General features: G+C 33.7%; 1 protein-coding gene across 7 annotated transcripts in view; it reads right to left on the bottom strand.

Annotated features, from left to right (window-relative positions):
- PPP3CB (protein phosphatase 3 catalytic subunit beta) overlaps window positions 1-17248 on the bottom strand; it is a 52243-nt gene that overhangs the window by 18786 nt on the left and 16209 nt on the right. For all 7 annotated transcript variants that reach the window (XR_005821729.1, XM_040564348.1, XM_040564345.1 and 4 more), the window contains exons 4-10: window positions 14927-15038; window positions 13897-14042; window positions 6649-6788; window positions 6473-6550; window positions 6283-6377; window positions 4589-4714; window positions 2428-2505 (exon numbers count right to left, since the gene is read on the bottom strand). Coding sequence is in view for 6 of the 7 variants with exons in the window: in XM_040564348.1 (XP_040420282.1) it covers window positions 2428-2505; window positions 4589-4714; window positions 6283-6377; window positions 6473-6550; window positions 6649-6788; window positions 13897-14042; window positions 14927-15038 (775 nt within the window). In the remaining variant the exon portion in view is untranslated. The remainder of the gene's footprint in view (window positions 1-2427; window positions 2506-4588; window positions 4715-6282; window positions 6378-6472; window positions 6551-6648; window positions 6789-13896; window positions 14043-14926; window positions 15039-17248) is intronic.

Below are 17248 nucleotides of genomic sequence, written 5' to 3' on the forward strand. Positions count from 1 at the left end.
AACAGTCAAGTAGCATCTGCCTGGAGAAGAAAGTCTTGATTACACCCTAAATTAGAGGGGATATGACAAAGAACTCTCCCATTGCCCATTCCTAATGCCTGCACAAGAAACAATTTCCGAAATGCTCATACTATTATGCTTCAAAGAATTCATATAAACTTTCCAAGTATCCCTATAACTGAATGTATTCCCAAATATTAGAAATACTCTCTTAAAGTGACAAATATACGCAGAAAGCAAACTGACTATTAGGTAAGTAATGGTCAGAAGAATTTTCCTGCACAGAAATATCTACCCTGGAATTTCAGAAAAGCAGGTGATAGGCTATGAATTGGAATTAGTAGACAACTTCTGAAATTTTGCATCAAACCATTTTCAAAATTGAACATACAAAGTATCTTTTTAACATCTCAGGTGAAGGAAACTAAAGTACTAGACAAGCCAGGTTTTGGAACACTATAAACATATATTCCATGCACAATCTTAAAAAATGCTTACAATAAAATTATTAAAAATCAAGACAGACAACTGAATGCTCCCTACACATGCAGGGCCAAAGATAAAGATTTAGAAATAGGAAAGAGAATGAAATTCTACAAAAAAAAAAGAAGGAATGGAAGAAAGGAGGAAAAAATTCATGCACAGAAAGACAGATGTCTTGGAATATGACTTCTGATAACAAAATTCACAAACCTGTATAAACATCCCTTTAAAACGAGTAATAAAGTGCTGTATGTCTTCCAACACAAAGATATTTTCTGCATTAATACTTGTACTAGCAGGTTCTATGAAGTCATATTTCAAAACATTCCTACTCTGTCTGGTCTGTACCTTTTTTATTGCCATACATGAGTCGCTCTTCAGATGGAGAGTCCAGAAAAAAAGGACGTGAACGATGGAGAAAAAGGTGAGTGAGACAAATAAAATAAAGATATTTAACTTGGCAGTGGTAATAAAGAAGGAATGGTGAAGAAATGTGAAAAAAAAAGAAAATGGAAAATTGCAACACTTAAAAATGCTTTCTTTGAACAAGAAGTGGAATCGTAGAGTATATTTTAAAATTTGATGATAAACAAGTGAAAGCTTGAAAAGTCAACAGTTAAAAAAAATCATTCACATAGAAAGATAAAGCGTAGACAGTACCTAGGTGGCATTAAGACATACACACCAAGCAAAGAAATTGTTAGAGACAAAAAATTAAAATAATTCAAATTAGGAAACTGCATCTATTGTACTAAAGAGAGGGCATATGCAATCAACTGATGAGCACACATATGCTGGACAACCTAAATCCTAGCATCCCAGAACACCACCATACCCTAAATACTGCAAATGTTTGGTATAACTGTTTTATGTTCAATTCAGTATGATTACTTGCATGAGAAACAAATTCACTGTTTGCAGGATCACATTTGAGACTATTTCTGATTTTTTATGTAAATAACAGCAAAGTTCAAGTGGCTTATAACCAATGCATTCCAATCTAAAACACACAGCTACTTTAGAACGCCACAATTCTGCTACTAAATTTTAACACAGTAACTGCCAAACAGTAAGAATTGGACCACGTTTCAAATATCTTTTATAACTGATCTTTAGTGTTTCTCCAAGGCTGCTGAAACTTTTCTTCTTCCTACCCCGCCATCAAACCATCCAACAAATTAATTCTGTTATTGGACAGAATGAAGCAAGTCTGAAAAACTTTCAGGTCTGATGTTAAGCAATACTGCAGAAAAAAAAAAAGTATGATGCGCTGTCTCAACGCTACATGCCTCTTGATCACCATCTTAATCACATTACAAACATCTTAACAATCCACTGTACCATAGTTTACAAGATGTTATCATTTATTACATGAATACTTGTTATACAATGCACACAAAGTTCTAACTTTTATGCTTGAAGCTCAAACACCAAGATTTAAACACATTTCATACTTCAAGTCTCTAGTACTTTGCCACAAGAAATACTGTATCTGGTTTTTGCCTCTATCAATTCTTCACTGAAGAGCAATCATTAAGAAAATTAAGAGATTATAACAAATTTATTCTAGATAATTAATGTCCTATTTAGATGTTTACTAATTGTATACATCAGACGATGTAGTTCTGTAAAGTAAGTTTAGTATGTTTCAAATACTAAAGTCTAGTTGTTTTCAAATAAAGTGCCAACAAATTCTAAGAATTCTTCACAAAGATTCAGCTTTCAATACAAGGTACATATGAATTTTTGTAAAGGATACAATCACTGCTTCTTGATGACAAACATGAAAAAACAATTCCCTTCCCTCCCCCAGAATTCTCATCACCTAAGGAAAAATTTGACAGCAATTTTCTTCAAATTTCAGGTAATAAATTGTACCACTATGTTAATTACTGTTTCACACGTTATTTCCATTAAAAAAATATATCTAAAATTAATCCCTACCGTCAAATTGATCTTCTCCCTCTGTCATCAGTTCATCATCAGAACAAATGCTCAAAACATTCACCAACATTTCTGTAACTGTATATGGAAAAAAAATAATTAACTGCTTGAAGAATTTTAAATATTTCCAAAGCACATATGATGTAACTCATCACCAGCAACTGTAGTGAATGAACTTCCCACCTCATAAACTCTGCTCAGTAATCTAGTCTCTAAAATGTGGTTTTCTTAATGTGCACTGTCACAGAATTTTAAAAATTCACAAAAAAAAAAAGCCAGAAATTACACCAACTATAAAAGAACACTGCACACCTTTCTCTCCTATCTTACAAGGAGTTCTTATCTAAAAGAATTCTCTTCTTGTACATTAGTATTTTTACATCAGGGTAAGTCTTTATTTGAAGTAAATTTTGCATAAATAGGAAAATATTTGGACAGCTCAAATTTAGGTAAAAAAGTTGAAAACTATTCCATTCCTGGCACCTGCAGGCATTTAGCAGAAGCAGTGAAGCAAAAAAATATTATGGCATAAATATGGTGCAAACTCCATGTCTTTTCAAACTCCTCTTAAACACTGGCATAGAAGATACAGAAACTTGTTTCAAAAATCTTACATTTTCTACCTCCAGGAATCTCCTTATTCTATCACTCAATCTTTCACACATGCATCAGACTTTTTCTTAAGAAAGTCAAGTTTCTTCTTTCTCCTAAAGGGCTTAGAAACTTATTCCAGAAGTTCAATCAGGTGTTTAGAAACCTTGTAATTTCCTGTCTGCATTTATTTGTGACTATTTCATACAATCCCAGTATCATCTGCTATGCTACTCTTCTCCATTCTTGGGAGCTACTCTCTACTTTACTGAAGAAGTACAACAAATAATTCTGATTTTGATCTGTTCAATGTAGACCAAACAATATTGGCACCGTATCTTTCATTGAAAGTTGAAGCATGCACATATCCACAGGTCATGACAAATTACAAGATCCATTATTCCAGCAGTCTTAAGCATACAGTGGGGCAATGAGGTACTTATTTAATAGTACTTGGTGTCTCCTTACCAGTATTATACAGAAGTAAAATAAACACCGTTAAAATTTTTAACGGCAAAGGGTTATTTACTGCATCATCAGGTAAGAGAAAGAAACAAAATCTCCTTTCAAACTTCAGGTCCCTTAGTTTAAAAATCACAAAAAAAATGTTGAATGGACTAACCATTACAAAAAAATGTTTAAATTATTTGCTTGTATCTGCTCACTGAAGACAACATGAACACAACATGAACAAACCTAGAATCCTGTGTCTGTACGACTGTAAACAGATTATCTCTAGAGTATTTCACAAAGAAATACACAGAGCTTTCCATATCTTCTTTATGAAAAGAGCAGTTCCTGTCATGGAGACATTTTAAATAGACCCAAATAGCCTCTAACCTCATTGCTTTTTAACTGAAGACTACTTGGAGCTCTAGTGTCCTAGATTTAGAGTTATTAACTCTAGGGCGGAAAAAAGTGGACCTGTGCTAAATTATCTTTTAAGAAAAATTATAACTGAAAAGAGTTATTTTAATGAAGGTCAATCTGTTATAGCTACCTAATAAAATAAAAATTTTACAGGAACATCTCGACATAGTTTACACCTGTAACTATACAAGATTAATAATTATATATAACCTAGCCTTTTGTAAAATATGAACACCTTACATATTGACTTCAAATGAAGTTCAAAGGTACTTCCTAACAATGCAGGTATATATACACTCAATGGAAATTATAATTTGTATTAACACTTTTCCTTTGTTAGATACAGGTTATCTTGACCAAAACAACTGAAGAAAACAGCCAAAACTGCAGGACATGTTTTACTTCAGTCTATCTTTTCCTGGACATACTATCTTCACGTGCCAAAAAAAAACCCTCATCAGGGTCAGCTTAACAACTTTACCAAATTTTCTTTCTAATCAAGCATCCAAGAAGTCTACCTGATAAAGACAAACGCACATAACCAACTTCACAAAAACTATGAAATTAATCTTTATTTGGTAAATATTAAAACAAACAAACCACCAAGTCAAACAAAAACAAAAGGAAACAAAAAAACCCTTCACAACAACAAACTGGGAGATACAGAAAAGAAATTATTTGGTCTGTAACTCTTGCATACCTTTTTCTCCAACAAATGGCAAGGACCATGTAAAAACATCCATAAAATTTGGTAGCCAGTAAGGATGAGGAGAACAATTGAACTGACGAATATTCATCACATTGTTTTCATATTTTAATACAGCAGCTAAAATAAAATGCAGACATTTTGGAATGACTGTTTAAAACTTGCAAGTATCACTAATGTAAAGACACTTTTATACTACAGACGAAATAAAAACAGAGATACTCCATTGTCTTTCTTTCACAGTATTTAAGTGATAGATTTTTAGTGGAGAATTTTGGATTTTATTTTACTGCAATTATTGCAGTTTAAAGTACTGTTACTTATCAGTTTAGTTCTATACTATCCCATTAAAAGTCTACAATGAACAACGATTTCAAAAAGTCCTGAAAAGGATTTTAAACAAAATCCTAACTCAGAACAGCAGCATGTTCAGTTTCAGGTTTTACTCTTGGCATGCGTCTTCCCACATTGCAACATGAAGTCTCAGAATGCAGACTTACAGAATGGAATAAAGCCAGGGAAATCTAGAAAAAATCAGGGAGAAAGTGCAGAGAAACAAAACAGAAAAAAAAAAAAGCATTCCAAGGCTAAATAAGCCTTGATTGCACTTTTCCATACTTAAGCTTGCACTACAATGGGAATAGCTGAGGGGAAAAAAGATTCTTAAAAAGTGATATCCACAGAGATGATGGAAAAACATAAAAAGACAGTTGAAGCTATTGTTATTTCTCCTTTACTTTCAAGTGCAAGTAACAGCAGCTCATCTTTCCCTCTATGCAGTTAATCACCCTACATAATGGTATGGGTTGGGTGAGTGAGGGTTCTTCAGAGGTGGGTGGGAGAAAATTCAATGTATTGAATAGTAAATAATATCAATAATATCCATTCACAGTTAAGCTCTCTGTAATTCTGACTTTTATGTCTTTCTCTGCACTACTAAGCATGTCTCCTGTGCAACTTTATACTGCATCCCTAACAGAGTATGGACAAAAATTAATTGTTTGACACCTCCATAATAACATTTCCAAAGGTGATCAGTATTTAGATCAATATTTGCCCTTCCCTGATCTCCCAAACACAGCCATTGTTGTCCTGTAAGATCAGAGAACACATATCTTCCATGTCTCATTTTCTTCCTAATGACTACCTATTTATAAGCATGGGCGTTTTGTCCATTTCTGTCTCTTTCCTCACCAAGGTACCTACCACAATTGACTTTCCTGGATTTCATCCACATGTAATTTCTTCTGTCCATAATTAAAGACTCTCAGATGCCATGATACACAACACGAACTACCTCATGCATAGGCTACTTACCAATGCCTCCTCCCTTCCTTACTTTAGTTCACAAACTAAAGACAACCAGAGGAGTGAAAACTCACAGCACTGCAAAGCCTTGCCTGACTGGAAAACACCAGGTGATGCGTTCGTAAGTATTAAATAACAACAATTTTTACAACAGAAACTTCTGCCCACATTTCAGCTCCAAGGTACTCTTACATGAGACTGTAATTTATGTCATGTGTGTTACTTCACAACACAACTTTCATTCAGGATTTTTTGGTCCTTTAATTTCTTAACTGGCAGAAAAATGTTGACATTAGATGACTTATGTAGTAAGACATTTTTATTTTAACAACACATTTTTATTACAGCATTGCATACAGATATTAATTACAAGTTCTTACCTTTATTATTGTAGACATCAAGGTAATTAGGTGCTGAAAAAATTGTTATTAATGATGGGAACCCTGTAGTTTGACTTTTCCTGTACATTCTATAACTGTAAAACCAAACAGATTATTTTACATCTTACAGCAATAAGCGATTCTTTTTATATTTTACACTGTGAATAATTTGTTGAAGGAATGTACTTACCCTGCATCTTGTGCTTCATGTGCTCTAATGATTGACAACAAATTATTATTTTGCAAAAATTCACAAACTGCTGGATAGCTGTGAAATGAAAACAACTGTGAGTAAAAGAAACCCTCTATAAAATATGCAGGAAGACTTAGCACAAACATATTAAATAGATCCTAGCATACTCTCACCTATAAAAGTATGAGCATCCTCTGACTGTATTGTGACTGAAGTGCTCTGGTGAACTTTCATTTCCAAAATCTTCTGAAGGATCTGACCACAGTAAGTCACACATTGGTCCAAATGCTGGAGGCTCTTTGAATCTATCTAACTGTTTGAGAAAAAGCAAGAGCATAAAAATTCTTTAAATATTAAATCTGTAAGTTTTACACATTTGTTAGACTACATATCCATCAATACCAAGCATTTACAGAATAAAACCCAACCATATCAAAGAGAAAGGTTCTGTATATTTTTTCCTCTCCTCGTCAAGAAATAAGGCAGAGGCATGCCAAAAAAAACAAACCTGTTAAGAGCAGTAAGATTTATTAGTTGTAAGGAGAAAAGAGAGAAATTCCAGACTGATGGATATGTGTAATATAAAGTCAAGTTACGGACAAGAAACTAGATGGTCCTTTTTCATGCACATGCCATATCTACCAATCTGGAGACACTATGAGGAATTAGCAAAGAGAAACAGTACAGAAAACAAGAATGGTAAAAGAAAAGCATGAATAATTAGCATAGACTAGAATAAAGTAAATATATCCAAAAAAATCAAACCCAAACCAAACCCCTGAAACAGCCATCTCCATCGTGGATCGTTCAACAATGCAATGAAGAGATGACTAGCATAGCCATCTTAGACTTCTTTCATACAGGCTTTATTTCTCAAATATAGCCCTGGTGTAATGGGCCATAAGCATTTTGGGAGAGACTTAGTTTGTTTGCTTTTCTTCCCTCTAGCTGCTTCTTTACAGATTTCCACTTGGAAACGCTTGCTCTAGCAGCCTGTAACATTGCTAGTAACCACAGTGAAAAGAGCCAGAGGTAAGGAGGACAGCACATTTGTTAACGTAAAAGGAAAATACCCTGTTTAAGTACCATTCAATCAATCTCTGACGTCCCAGAAATGAGATTTCCCAGTTTCAATGTAAAGCTTATTTGATCTTTATGTAGCTGGAGTTTGTTCACAAGATGATTTTATCCAAGAAATGTAGGAACGGTTCTTTGATGGACAGTGCATTTATCTCACTTTACCTCCCATACCAAAGAAGATGACTTTGATGGTACTAGAGAACACTTAACTCTTCATGACAGGTTCGAAGGGAGGTTTGGTGAGCACCTGGTGAATTTGAGTCTAACGGTCCATAGGAATCCATTCAAATATGGAACCAGCAGTAGTGCCAAGCTCTCTCATGCCCTGGAAAATCAGAGCTCCCGAGGCTGCCACCTGTAACATAAGTGGAAAGGTCCAGATCTTTACAAATTCCTGCCAGATAATGGCAAGGCAGGTATTAACTGAAGTTGTTGTTGGAATTTATTCAATATTAAAAGTCCAGTGGTTTTACATTTCCCACACTGGATGATAAACCCGGCATGGAATACTCCTTCCAGATTGAAGAGATCAGTCCATCAACTTCTGCAAGTACCTGAATTTCTGTAGATTAAACCATCAAGTTTCTAAACCTCCAGCAATAAATTTGTGTCTAGAAGCTAACAGAAGCATTCAAATAAGGAAGATTCAATTCTGTGCTTCGTGATGTTTCCTGCAACATAGAAGGCTGAAAGTCTAGAAAGCATTTCTAAGAAATTTTCTTGAGTTTTTCTTCAAGGATTTTCCTTACGGCTTTGGCCGAATGGATAGAGGAAGACATTATAAATAAAAAGTTTTCACTGCTGCAAGCAACGCACCTCTCCCAAGCTACTTTTTCTTAGCATTTGAAACAATAATGTAGACATTTCTTGAAGTAAGGAGGTCAGCTTGTAAAAAATAAATATACTTACATACACATCAAATCAGCGTCTCCTTCACTACACAATCTAAAAACTGGCATATTTCCCAAGACATTTCAAAATTTAAGGAAATGTCACTTCTATTCAACCCAGATTGCATATATCGAATCAGAATAATCAGGTTAAGGTTTCTCTAAGCGTGGACAGCAATAAAGTTAACAAAGAACAAGTCAATTCAAAACACTTGTTAATGATTAACTATTTCTGCATATGTTGTGACTACAGCAAAGCAGAATCTCAATATAAATTAGCTTAACGTATTTCTAAGCAAGATTAAGTTAACTGAGAATGACACAATTTTATTCAAGAATAACAATCTCTGTATCTGGTGTTAAAACAGAAATGGGTAGCATTTTTTAATGCACACTGTAAAATAATTAAGTCTAAATTAATTTACTAGGACTATGAAGTCAAGGCTACTATACTGAAGTGCACCATACCTCCACATGAATGCTCAAATTAAGGAATAGCAAAACCTTGGAGATATATTAAGGAATAGAAAATTTAAAATACTTTAATTTTGAAGCAGAAGACCTTCAGAGAAGTTTCATATACTTGAAGATACAGACAGGTTTTAATTAACCTAATTTTCCTGATAACTATCACATATTAAAAGCCCTAAAAATCATGTGAAGGCCAGTAAAGAGTGGCAGACAGACATTACTAAAGAAAAGAAAATTTCAGAATACCACAGAAAAGAAGTAAGGGATTATAAAGAGATTCCTAGGACTGCACCCATAAATTTCAAGGCACTTTACTGATCAAGCCTTACTGCCACAACAAGAACTAAACAAAAGAATGACCATCTGTTGTCAATCAGAGGGAAAAAATAAAATAAAATCTCTTTGCCTCTCTTCTTTAAGAGACCCGATAACCTTATCTGGACATTTTCATATCAATCATTAGTCTTAGAGTCAAGATTCATGGAATTCTGTTTCAGCAGTAGTCTTGGCAGTGTAAATGAAATCAACTAAAGAGAATCTCTAAATTGACGGTAATGCCTCTGAAAGAGACACTCTACCAACACAATCATAACGTTTGTGTAAATGAACTTCAGAGGATAAAAATCAGATTACTGCAAGTTTCACAAACCTGCAGTTTCTTGGAAATAAGAAGCACTTGCAGCAATCTTGCTGGTTAGGCTTCACTGTCATATCTACTATGACAGCTGTCCTCTACTGGAAATAAGAGTATGCCAGCAAAAATAATAATTTCATTCATGTAGTTTTATCACCTTTCTGAATGTCAATACTGACATAAGACTTCATCTAGAAAAAAAAATGCATCTATACAGATTATTTTTTTTTTGAGTTGACTCCTATGCTGCTTAAAGCTGATTTCCCTTCTTATGCCAGATGATGAAGTCTACACGTGTTTGCAGAGGAGAGCTGTCCTTATTAAGGACTTCTGCTAATAAACCAGAAGGCTTACAATAGTATACAATTCTCTTGGTTGTTTACAGAAGTCATTTCACACATCACACTTGTATTACAAGTGTATGGTGTTTTCCTAGATACAAAACGAGCATTTCACATCACCTATTTAATTTAAATAAATTTACAATATCATTGTATGCCAAGTTCTAATGCAGCTCCTGAAACTGCTGCCAACCCATGACTACTGCTTTTTCCAAGAGTTACCAGATGATTCTTTAAAAAACAACAAAAAAAGCCCCAGGAACAGTTCTAATAACATTGTCTTACATTTATAAACATGATTTTCATCAGAAGCAATATACAACGCAGATTTTCATATATATGTATATACACACACACACACAAACACACAAGCTTGTAACTCATCTTAATGTAACCTAGAGCCTGTAAAAGTACAGGCCAACGCTACCGAATTACCTTTTAATTAAGTTTACTTGACACTTTGAAACTTGGTTAGTTGCAAGACTTGAGACTAAAAAAAAATAAATCACAATCCTACTGGATGTGGCTCTATAAAGTGTTTTTTCAGACTTTGTTTCATTTGTGCTACTTTCCAGAAAGCTCTGACCATGTTTCTTTTCATCTGTAATGTGAGAAGTGCTAAGGCCTCCTCAGAATGGCACAATGTACTCGCTTCGCCTTCTCACTTCTCTCTGCACAATGCATACAGATCTCTGTACATGTTAATATTGCCTCGAAAATGCAAATTGCTTCAGTACATCTTCCCATTTACACCACTGAGCTTGTAAATATTCTTCCTCTTTTTCTACCATTTTCTTCACACATCATTCTGCTTGGCTGTGTAAGATTTCTAAGTGAAATACGTTGACATTCCAGCCTCTGAAATGGTCCAAGTCAGTACAAAAAAAACTGTTGAATTTAAAATTAGATACAACTGGACAGCCTGTAATTCTGAGGAAAGGGAGAAGTAAAAAAAGAAAATGGAGCACAAGTAGTAGAGAAACTTCTAAGAAAACACAAAATACAATAAATGAAGACAGAAAAAATAAAAGGAGCCATCAATATTTATATACTACAAAACTAAATTAGGTATATACTTTTCCCTTTTCTCTGACATTTGGATCTTTTTTGAAATAGGCCTCCACATACCTTGTTCCATATGCATATAAACTTCTTTTTTTTTTCCACCCTCACCTATAATTCCAAAGTTTTCTTAGAACCAACTGTTCATATTTTAATCTGCTATCAACTACACTTTAGCTGTCACTAATCCTAACAGGAATGGTCTTGATCTGAGAATGCATGGAGCAAAATACAAAGGATACATTCACACCTCTCACGGAACGAACAAAAAATAGGAAAAACAGAAAAACGCTTATCCAAAATTACAAGTTTCTCTAACACTCAGACTGTTTTGTCTTTCAGCTTTTGAAAATTCTGACTTGGTAAGAAACCTCTCTAATGCTATAGCAGCATTGTTATTTGTACACTCTTAAGTAAAAGAGGAGTAACAGCAGGCAAGACTCCCAGATACCTTGCCAAAACGATTAAGATCAGCCACAGATAATTAAATAATTCCAAAGAAAATAACAGAAGCATAAAGTTACGCTTGCTGCTTTAGTTTCAAAAATCGTATTTCATGTCCTATTCAAGTCTACAAAAATAGTTTATCAGCTGCAGGACAGTTTGCTTGTTACACTCATTCAGCAAACTGAAACCTGATTCCAAACTTACGTGCTTCCCTTTAGAAGAACTCTGTAAATACTTCCCCCTATTCTGAAAATAATACAGCTATTTTAACTTCCACAACTTGCCAAAAGGAACTTTGTAACTCATTTTTTATGTAAAATCTTCTATAAGTAGCACATGAAAAGGCTTATGATTATTTTTAATAGTAGTTTCATTTAAGTTCATCATAAACATAAAACTATTAATCTTACTGAGGCCATAAAACTTAATCAATTCTATGCCAAATGCAGCCATTAGATTTCCCGTTAGGGAATACTTTCAGAATTTCAACCCTTTATTTTATTTATAGCCTCCGTCTCTTGTACCAAAATTCATTTCATGAAGCAAAAGAACTGTGAATTCACATCTACAACAGAACAAACCATTGAAAGTGATAGAATGTCGTGTACTGTAGCCTGGACACGCACTTCAAAAGGTTCTGCTTTTATATGCTTCTAAAACCAACTTCTGTGAACACAATGCAACACAATAGCCCTTTTTTTCTCTGTATTTTTCAGATATTGCATATATACTAAAAACAATTTCCTTCATTAAATTATAGAAGAAATTCCAATATGAGGGGAAAAAGTCATCTTATGGGAAAGTATTATTATACCAAGACTTCTTAACTACAGGTCATGCTCTAAATATCTAAAACCAGAATACCCACAGATGTTCTAAAGCAAACTTTACTATTACACATAAAACAATAAACTACTGTCTTCTTCCTTTTGCATCTTTAATGAAGAAGGTACAATTTTCTTATTTTTCTTTGTTTAGTGAAGCAGTACAGGAATGACTACAGAGCCATTACAGATATTATCACATTTTCTGACCAAGTAGCAATGGCATATTTGGGGCATATCAGTACAACTGATAAAGATTTCAGAGCAGCTGGGTCTTTACAGAAGAGGTGCACATCTTAAGTTTTATAAGACCTGCCTGTCCAAAAAGCCTGACAAAAGAGTTTTTTTGTTGTTTTCTTGGTCTCTTCAGAAGTTCTGTTTTCAGTAGAACCTGTCCGGTATCCAACAGTTCCTCCTAGAATTTAGGAAACTAGAAAATATGTCATGACTAAAGGCACACCAGGAATTGTGGAAGAAAACAAAACTCACTCATGCAGCTGATCCAACATAAGTTGAGGCACTCTTTTCTCCCATCCCTCATCTCTAGTACCTGACCTCCAAAGATATTAGCAGGAATGACCTAGGGAAGGCGGGGATTCTGCTCAAGCAGTTTTATTTCCAGTCCTCAAACAACTGGTTATCTTTTTTTATCCACTGTTGAATAATCCAAATTTTGAAAATAAGATCCGATATAATAAAACATCACTCCTGTCAGGCTGTATGCCAGCTTTCCAAAATTTAAAAAAATCTGTACTCTCTCCTGGAAGAAAAGCTGTGTCCTTTATTCAAGATGCCAGCTGAGTTAACTACAGTAAGTCAAAAAGGAGTATACAAAAACGAAAGCAATTGAACTTGAAAATTCTCATCCAATACAATCTTCACTTGACATTAATACTCCATGCAAGCTGAAACCAATTTATTAGAAATGGGTACCTTATTTCATCACTAACTTTCTTCGCTTTAAATTAAAAACTATTAAACTATTCAGTGTTTCCATTGTTCATTTTTTTAAAACCTGTTTTCATTCTTATTATTTGTGATATATTATTATTATTTATGAGATATAATCAGCACATTTACCACAATGTAAAATATTCGACAACCGTTAATTAATTGCCTGCCAAATTTACCATTTTAAATAGCAATCTGACTTTCTAGTAAATATTGCAATTTCATACTTTCATAAAAAGAGAAAAATCCTTTTGTTCAAAAGAGTAAAAGCAAAACAAAACTGTTTTCAAAGAAACAAATGAAATATGATGTTTGATATACCAAACAATTTCAAGACTACAACTTCTATGAGTTTAGTTCTGAAAGTCATCAGAAGTCTAGTTCTCATCTAGAAAGAAATAAAAACACTATTTAGATTGGATATAAAGCTCTTTACATGCACTACAGATCTCAAGAGACTCTGGAATTTTTGAGGTTTTTTTTTTTGTGTGTTTTGTAACAGTCCAAGCTGTCCCTATTGAGATCAACTAATGAAAAATGTGCCAGATAGGCTAAGCAGGATCATACTTAAAAAACTCTTGGTCTCAATTTCCGATCCTGATTTACATTTTCAAAACAGACAAGAAAAGAAAGCAATGCGTTGACAATTTCACATACATGAATTGTATATCATCATAAATATCTGTATTTCCACTTATTTTCAAGTACACAAAATACTCACTCTCCTAATGTCATCTAGCGTATTAATTTCTGGTGAAAGTCCACCATGAACACAAAGAAACTGTTGATTTAGAAGAGCAGCAAGGGGGAGACAATCAAAAGCTTCCATACAAGCATCATAGACTCTTTCTGAGTACTTTATTTTACCTGCAGGAAAGAAAATGTAAAATGTTAAGAATTCCATGTTCATTTCCATGTTCCATGGAAAAAGTAATCTAGTAGATGATAAATATAAGAGCCAACCTCATAAAATGAGTACTTAAAATATACTAAAACAAACAAATATTTTTTAAGTTTAAATGCATGTTCCTAAACACCACAATAGCAAGCACATTTCTTAGACATTCTCTTCCAGAACAAAAACTTTTTTTTTTTTTATTTCCTCTTCTGTTACTGCAAGTATGGAGAAACTATTTTTGTTTAAAAAAAATTATTTTAGATTATACAATTACATAGCATACTTTAATATAAAATACTATTGAGAAGTTTGTGACTTGTCATTTACAGTGAAAAGCTAAGAACTGCTTATACATCTTATTATATCACTTCTACCTTCTCTGAAAAGAGTTTTACCAGGCCAAATGACCTATTTATCAATGGATTGATACTTAAACAAACCTCAAAAAGGAGGAGCAGCTTGCATCACCAAAAGAGTTATTTTAGAAGAACAGCTAAAATCAATTCTCAAATGGAAAAAATATTCAGCAGCAGGGTTATTTTTCTTGCTAGCTCCACAATACTGGACAGCAACTTACTTCGTGCTCCTGGTTATAGCCAAGATAAAAAATAACCTACTTCTCTCCAGGATTTTAATAACAGGTTGCATCAAAATTTACTCCATAATGTATCTTTACAAATACAAGCCTTCTCATACTTGCACTCCAATGCCTTACTTAACTGCAAGCAATTCTACATAAGTCAGTGGTTTGCAAAAATTTGATTAAACTAACAAACATCTCTCAAGCAAAATGAGAGACCAGAGATCAGTAGCTTTCAGGTAAGCTAATCTTACATTCTTAGACAGTACTTACATTCTTGCTTAAAGGTAAAATACTCCGTTAGGTGTCTGCATTCATGATTGCCTCTCAAAAGAAATAATGTGCTTGGATAGAGAATTTTCAGGACCCATAAGTACAGCACACACTGTTGAAAAACAAAGATACACAGTAAATTACACTTTAAAAATTATTATTACTCAGAAACTTTGAGTAAGAATGTTAACAGCTTCAAATGTAAGTACAGCTTAATGTGCCATTCTGAAATACAACACTACTCCCCTGAGTCAACACACCGGTTTTGGACCCGAGTTGTACAAATTATCACCCTTCCTAAGAACCAATGCACAAGACAACAATACATCATGCTAGGGTGTTTTTAGCTAGGAATGGACAGAGTTGATCTCCCCCACCTCCCAGAACTTGGAAAGCTGCTTGTTCATTCACTGATCAAGCAGCAAATTCAAAGTAGTATAGTAAGTTTCCATATATTGTTATCATTGCAACATTAGTAGCAAACAGTTGTGAAACATGCACAATTTTTGAAGTTTAGAGCTTGTTTCCACAGTCATTCCTAAACACTCAAAATGTATTTCTTATCTTCAAACTTGATTCTTGTATTTTTAACTGAGCACAGAAAAATTAAAATCCCAGTAGTTCTGGACCATGTCAAAGTCACCTACAAGTTATTACTATCATATTGTTAACCAATACAAGAACCCTGAAGGTATCATTCTTCAAACTTTTTTTGCATAGTACAATGAGTTCGTGAAGGAAGAAAGAAAACAAAGGAACACTTTAAAAACAATACATACATATAGAGAAATACGACAACGACTTCTATTGAGAAGTTTAGATTAACTATTACTGATTTTTTATCTTAGTAAAAATATACAAATTAATTATTTTGCTAACCATACCCATTTTTTCCCCAATGCGTTTGTAACTGCAAAATATCTTGATATATTGCAAATTCCAAGACTCTTTAAAACCATTTCCCAGCAGCAAGCATAATCAGTTTGTGATAAAATGACTGCTTATCATCAGATGAATATGCAAATTGATTTGGCAAATTCCACAATTGTGAACTGTTTTGAGTCAGTTTGTATGAAAAAATTATAAATATTGGCAACCTTAAAGACTTGTAATACAAGAGTGTAAAAGCAGTTCCTTCCTTTCAATAAACAAATACTACATTTAATTAAATTGCTGAAATTTACCATATTCTCAAGCATGATACCTACTAAGTAAACAAAGAACATTTTTGAACTGTTCCTGTACCAGCATATTTCTCTTTTATTACTACATACAGACTAATGTCAGAGTTCTTTATCTTCCATTACTTTCAGTGCAGAAAAAAAAGAGCTTGCATACTTATGTGAAGACCTTCATCTCGATCCCAGCAATTTGTCTTATAGAACCATGGAAACATGAAGTGATCTTTCCCACTAGAAGTTTTTTTGTTTAACTGGGAATTATTTACTACTAAAATATCAATGCAATTAAAGTCGTTTCAGAACAGCCTGATTAAAGAATTTATTAGTGAAAAAATCAAATTTCAGTTTTTGTACATTTTAAGATTTCACCCTCTCTGTTCTGTGAAAAGTCAAATATTTTACCAAAAGTATAATATATTTCCAAGGACTAAAAGAGATTTTGAAGTGACCATATGTGAACACTCCCAGACTTAACCTGGAGGTTAACTCACATTTCATAAATGTTAAAGATGAACAAGCAAAAAGTTACCTAGGATTTTTTTATTTTTTTTTAAGCAAAAAGTTGGAGGCAAAGGGCATTTTAGCATACTATTTTTTAATTTCTCAACAGGCTCACAAAGCACATGCCAACCTCTGTGTACTTACAGCATTTCAACTTCATTCAGATAATCTGCCATGTACTTTACCGATGTTCCAATAGTCACTTTGGGCAAGAGACACAGATTACCCCAATGAAGAGAGACAAGCATTTTAAGAACCTTGGAGGGGTTTTCAATAGTATATTTAGCGTATCTTTATGTATTCCGTAACTGTATTTAGCATCCCAAATATTATATTAAAAATTAAATTATGAACATGTGAAGGAAAAAAAAAAGTGAGACTATTCTTATTGAAATATTCAAGCACATCCATTGCTTAGAAGTTTTTCCTAACTATAATGACTGAAAAGTTGTTGCATTGTTGCTATAGTTCATTGTTGCTATGCAAATGTCCTTTTCAAGGACAATTATATTCTTTGCAATCATCAAGAACAGGCCATGAGGATCAAATGAATAAATAGGGAATGTCTGCTGTAATTTTTCCTTACAAATGACATTCTGAGGCTATCATTCTTGCTCTATCTTCTGGTTGTCTACTATCC

The sequence above is a fragment of the Cygnus olor genome, chromosome 7 (genome assembly GCF_009769625.2).
Source record: "Cygnus olor isolate bCygOlo1 chromosome 7, bCygOlo1.pri.v2, whole genome shotgun sequence".
NCBI lineage: Eukaryota > Metazoa > Chordata > Aves > Anseriformes > Anatidae > Cygnus > Cygnus olor.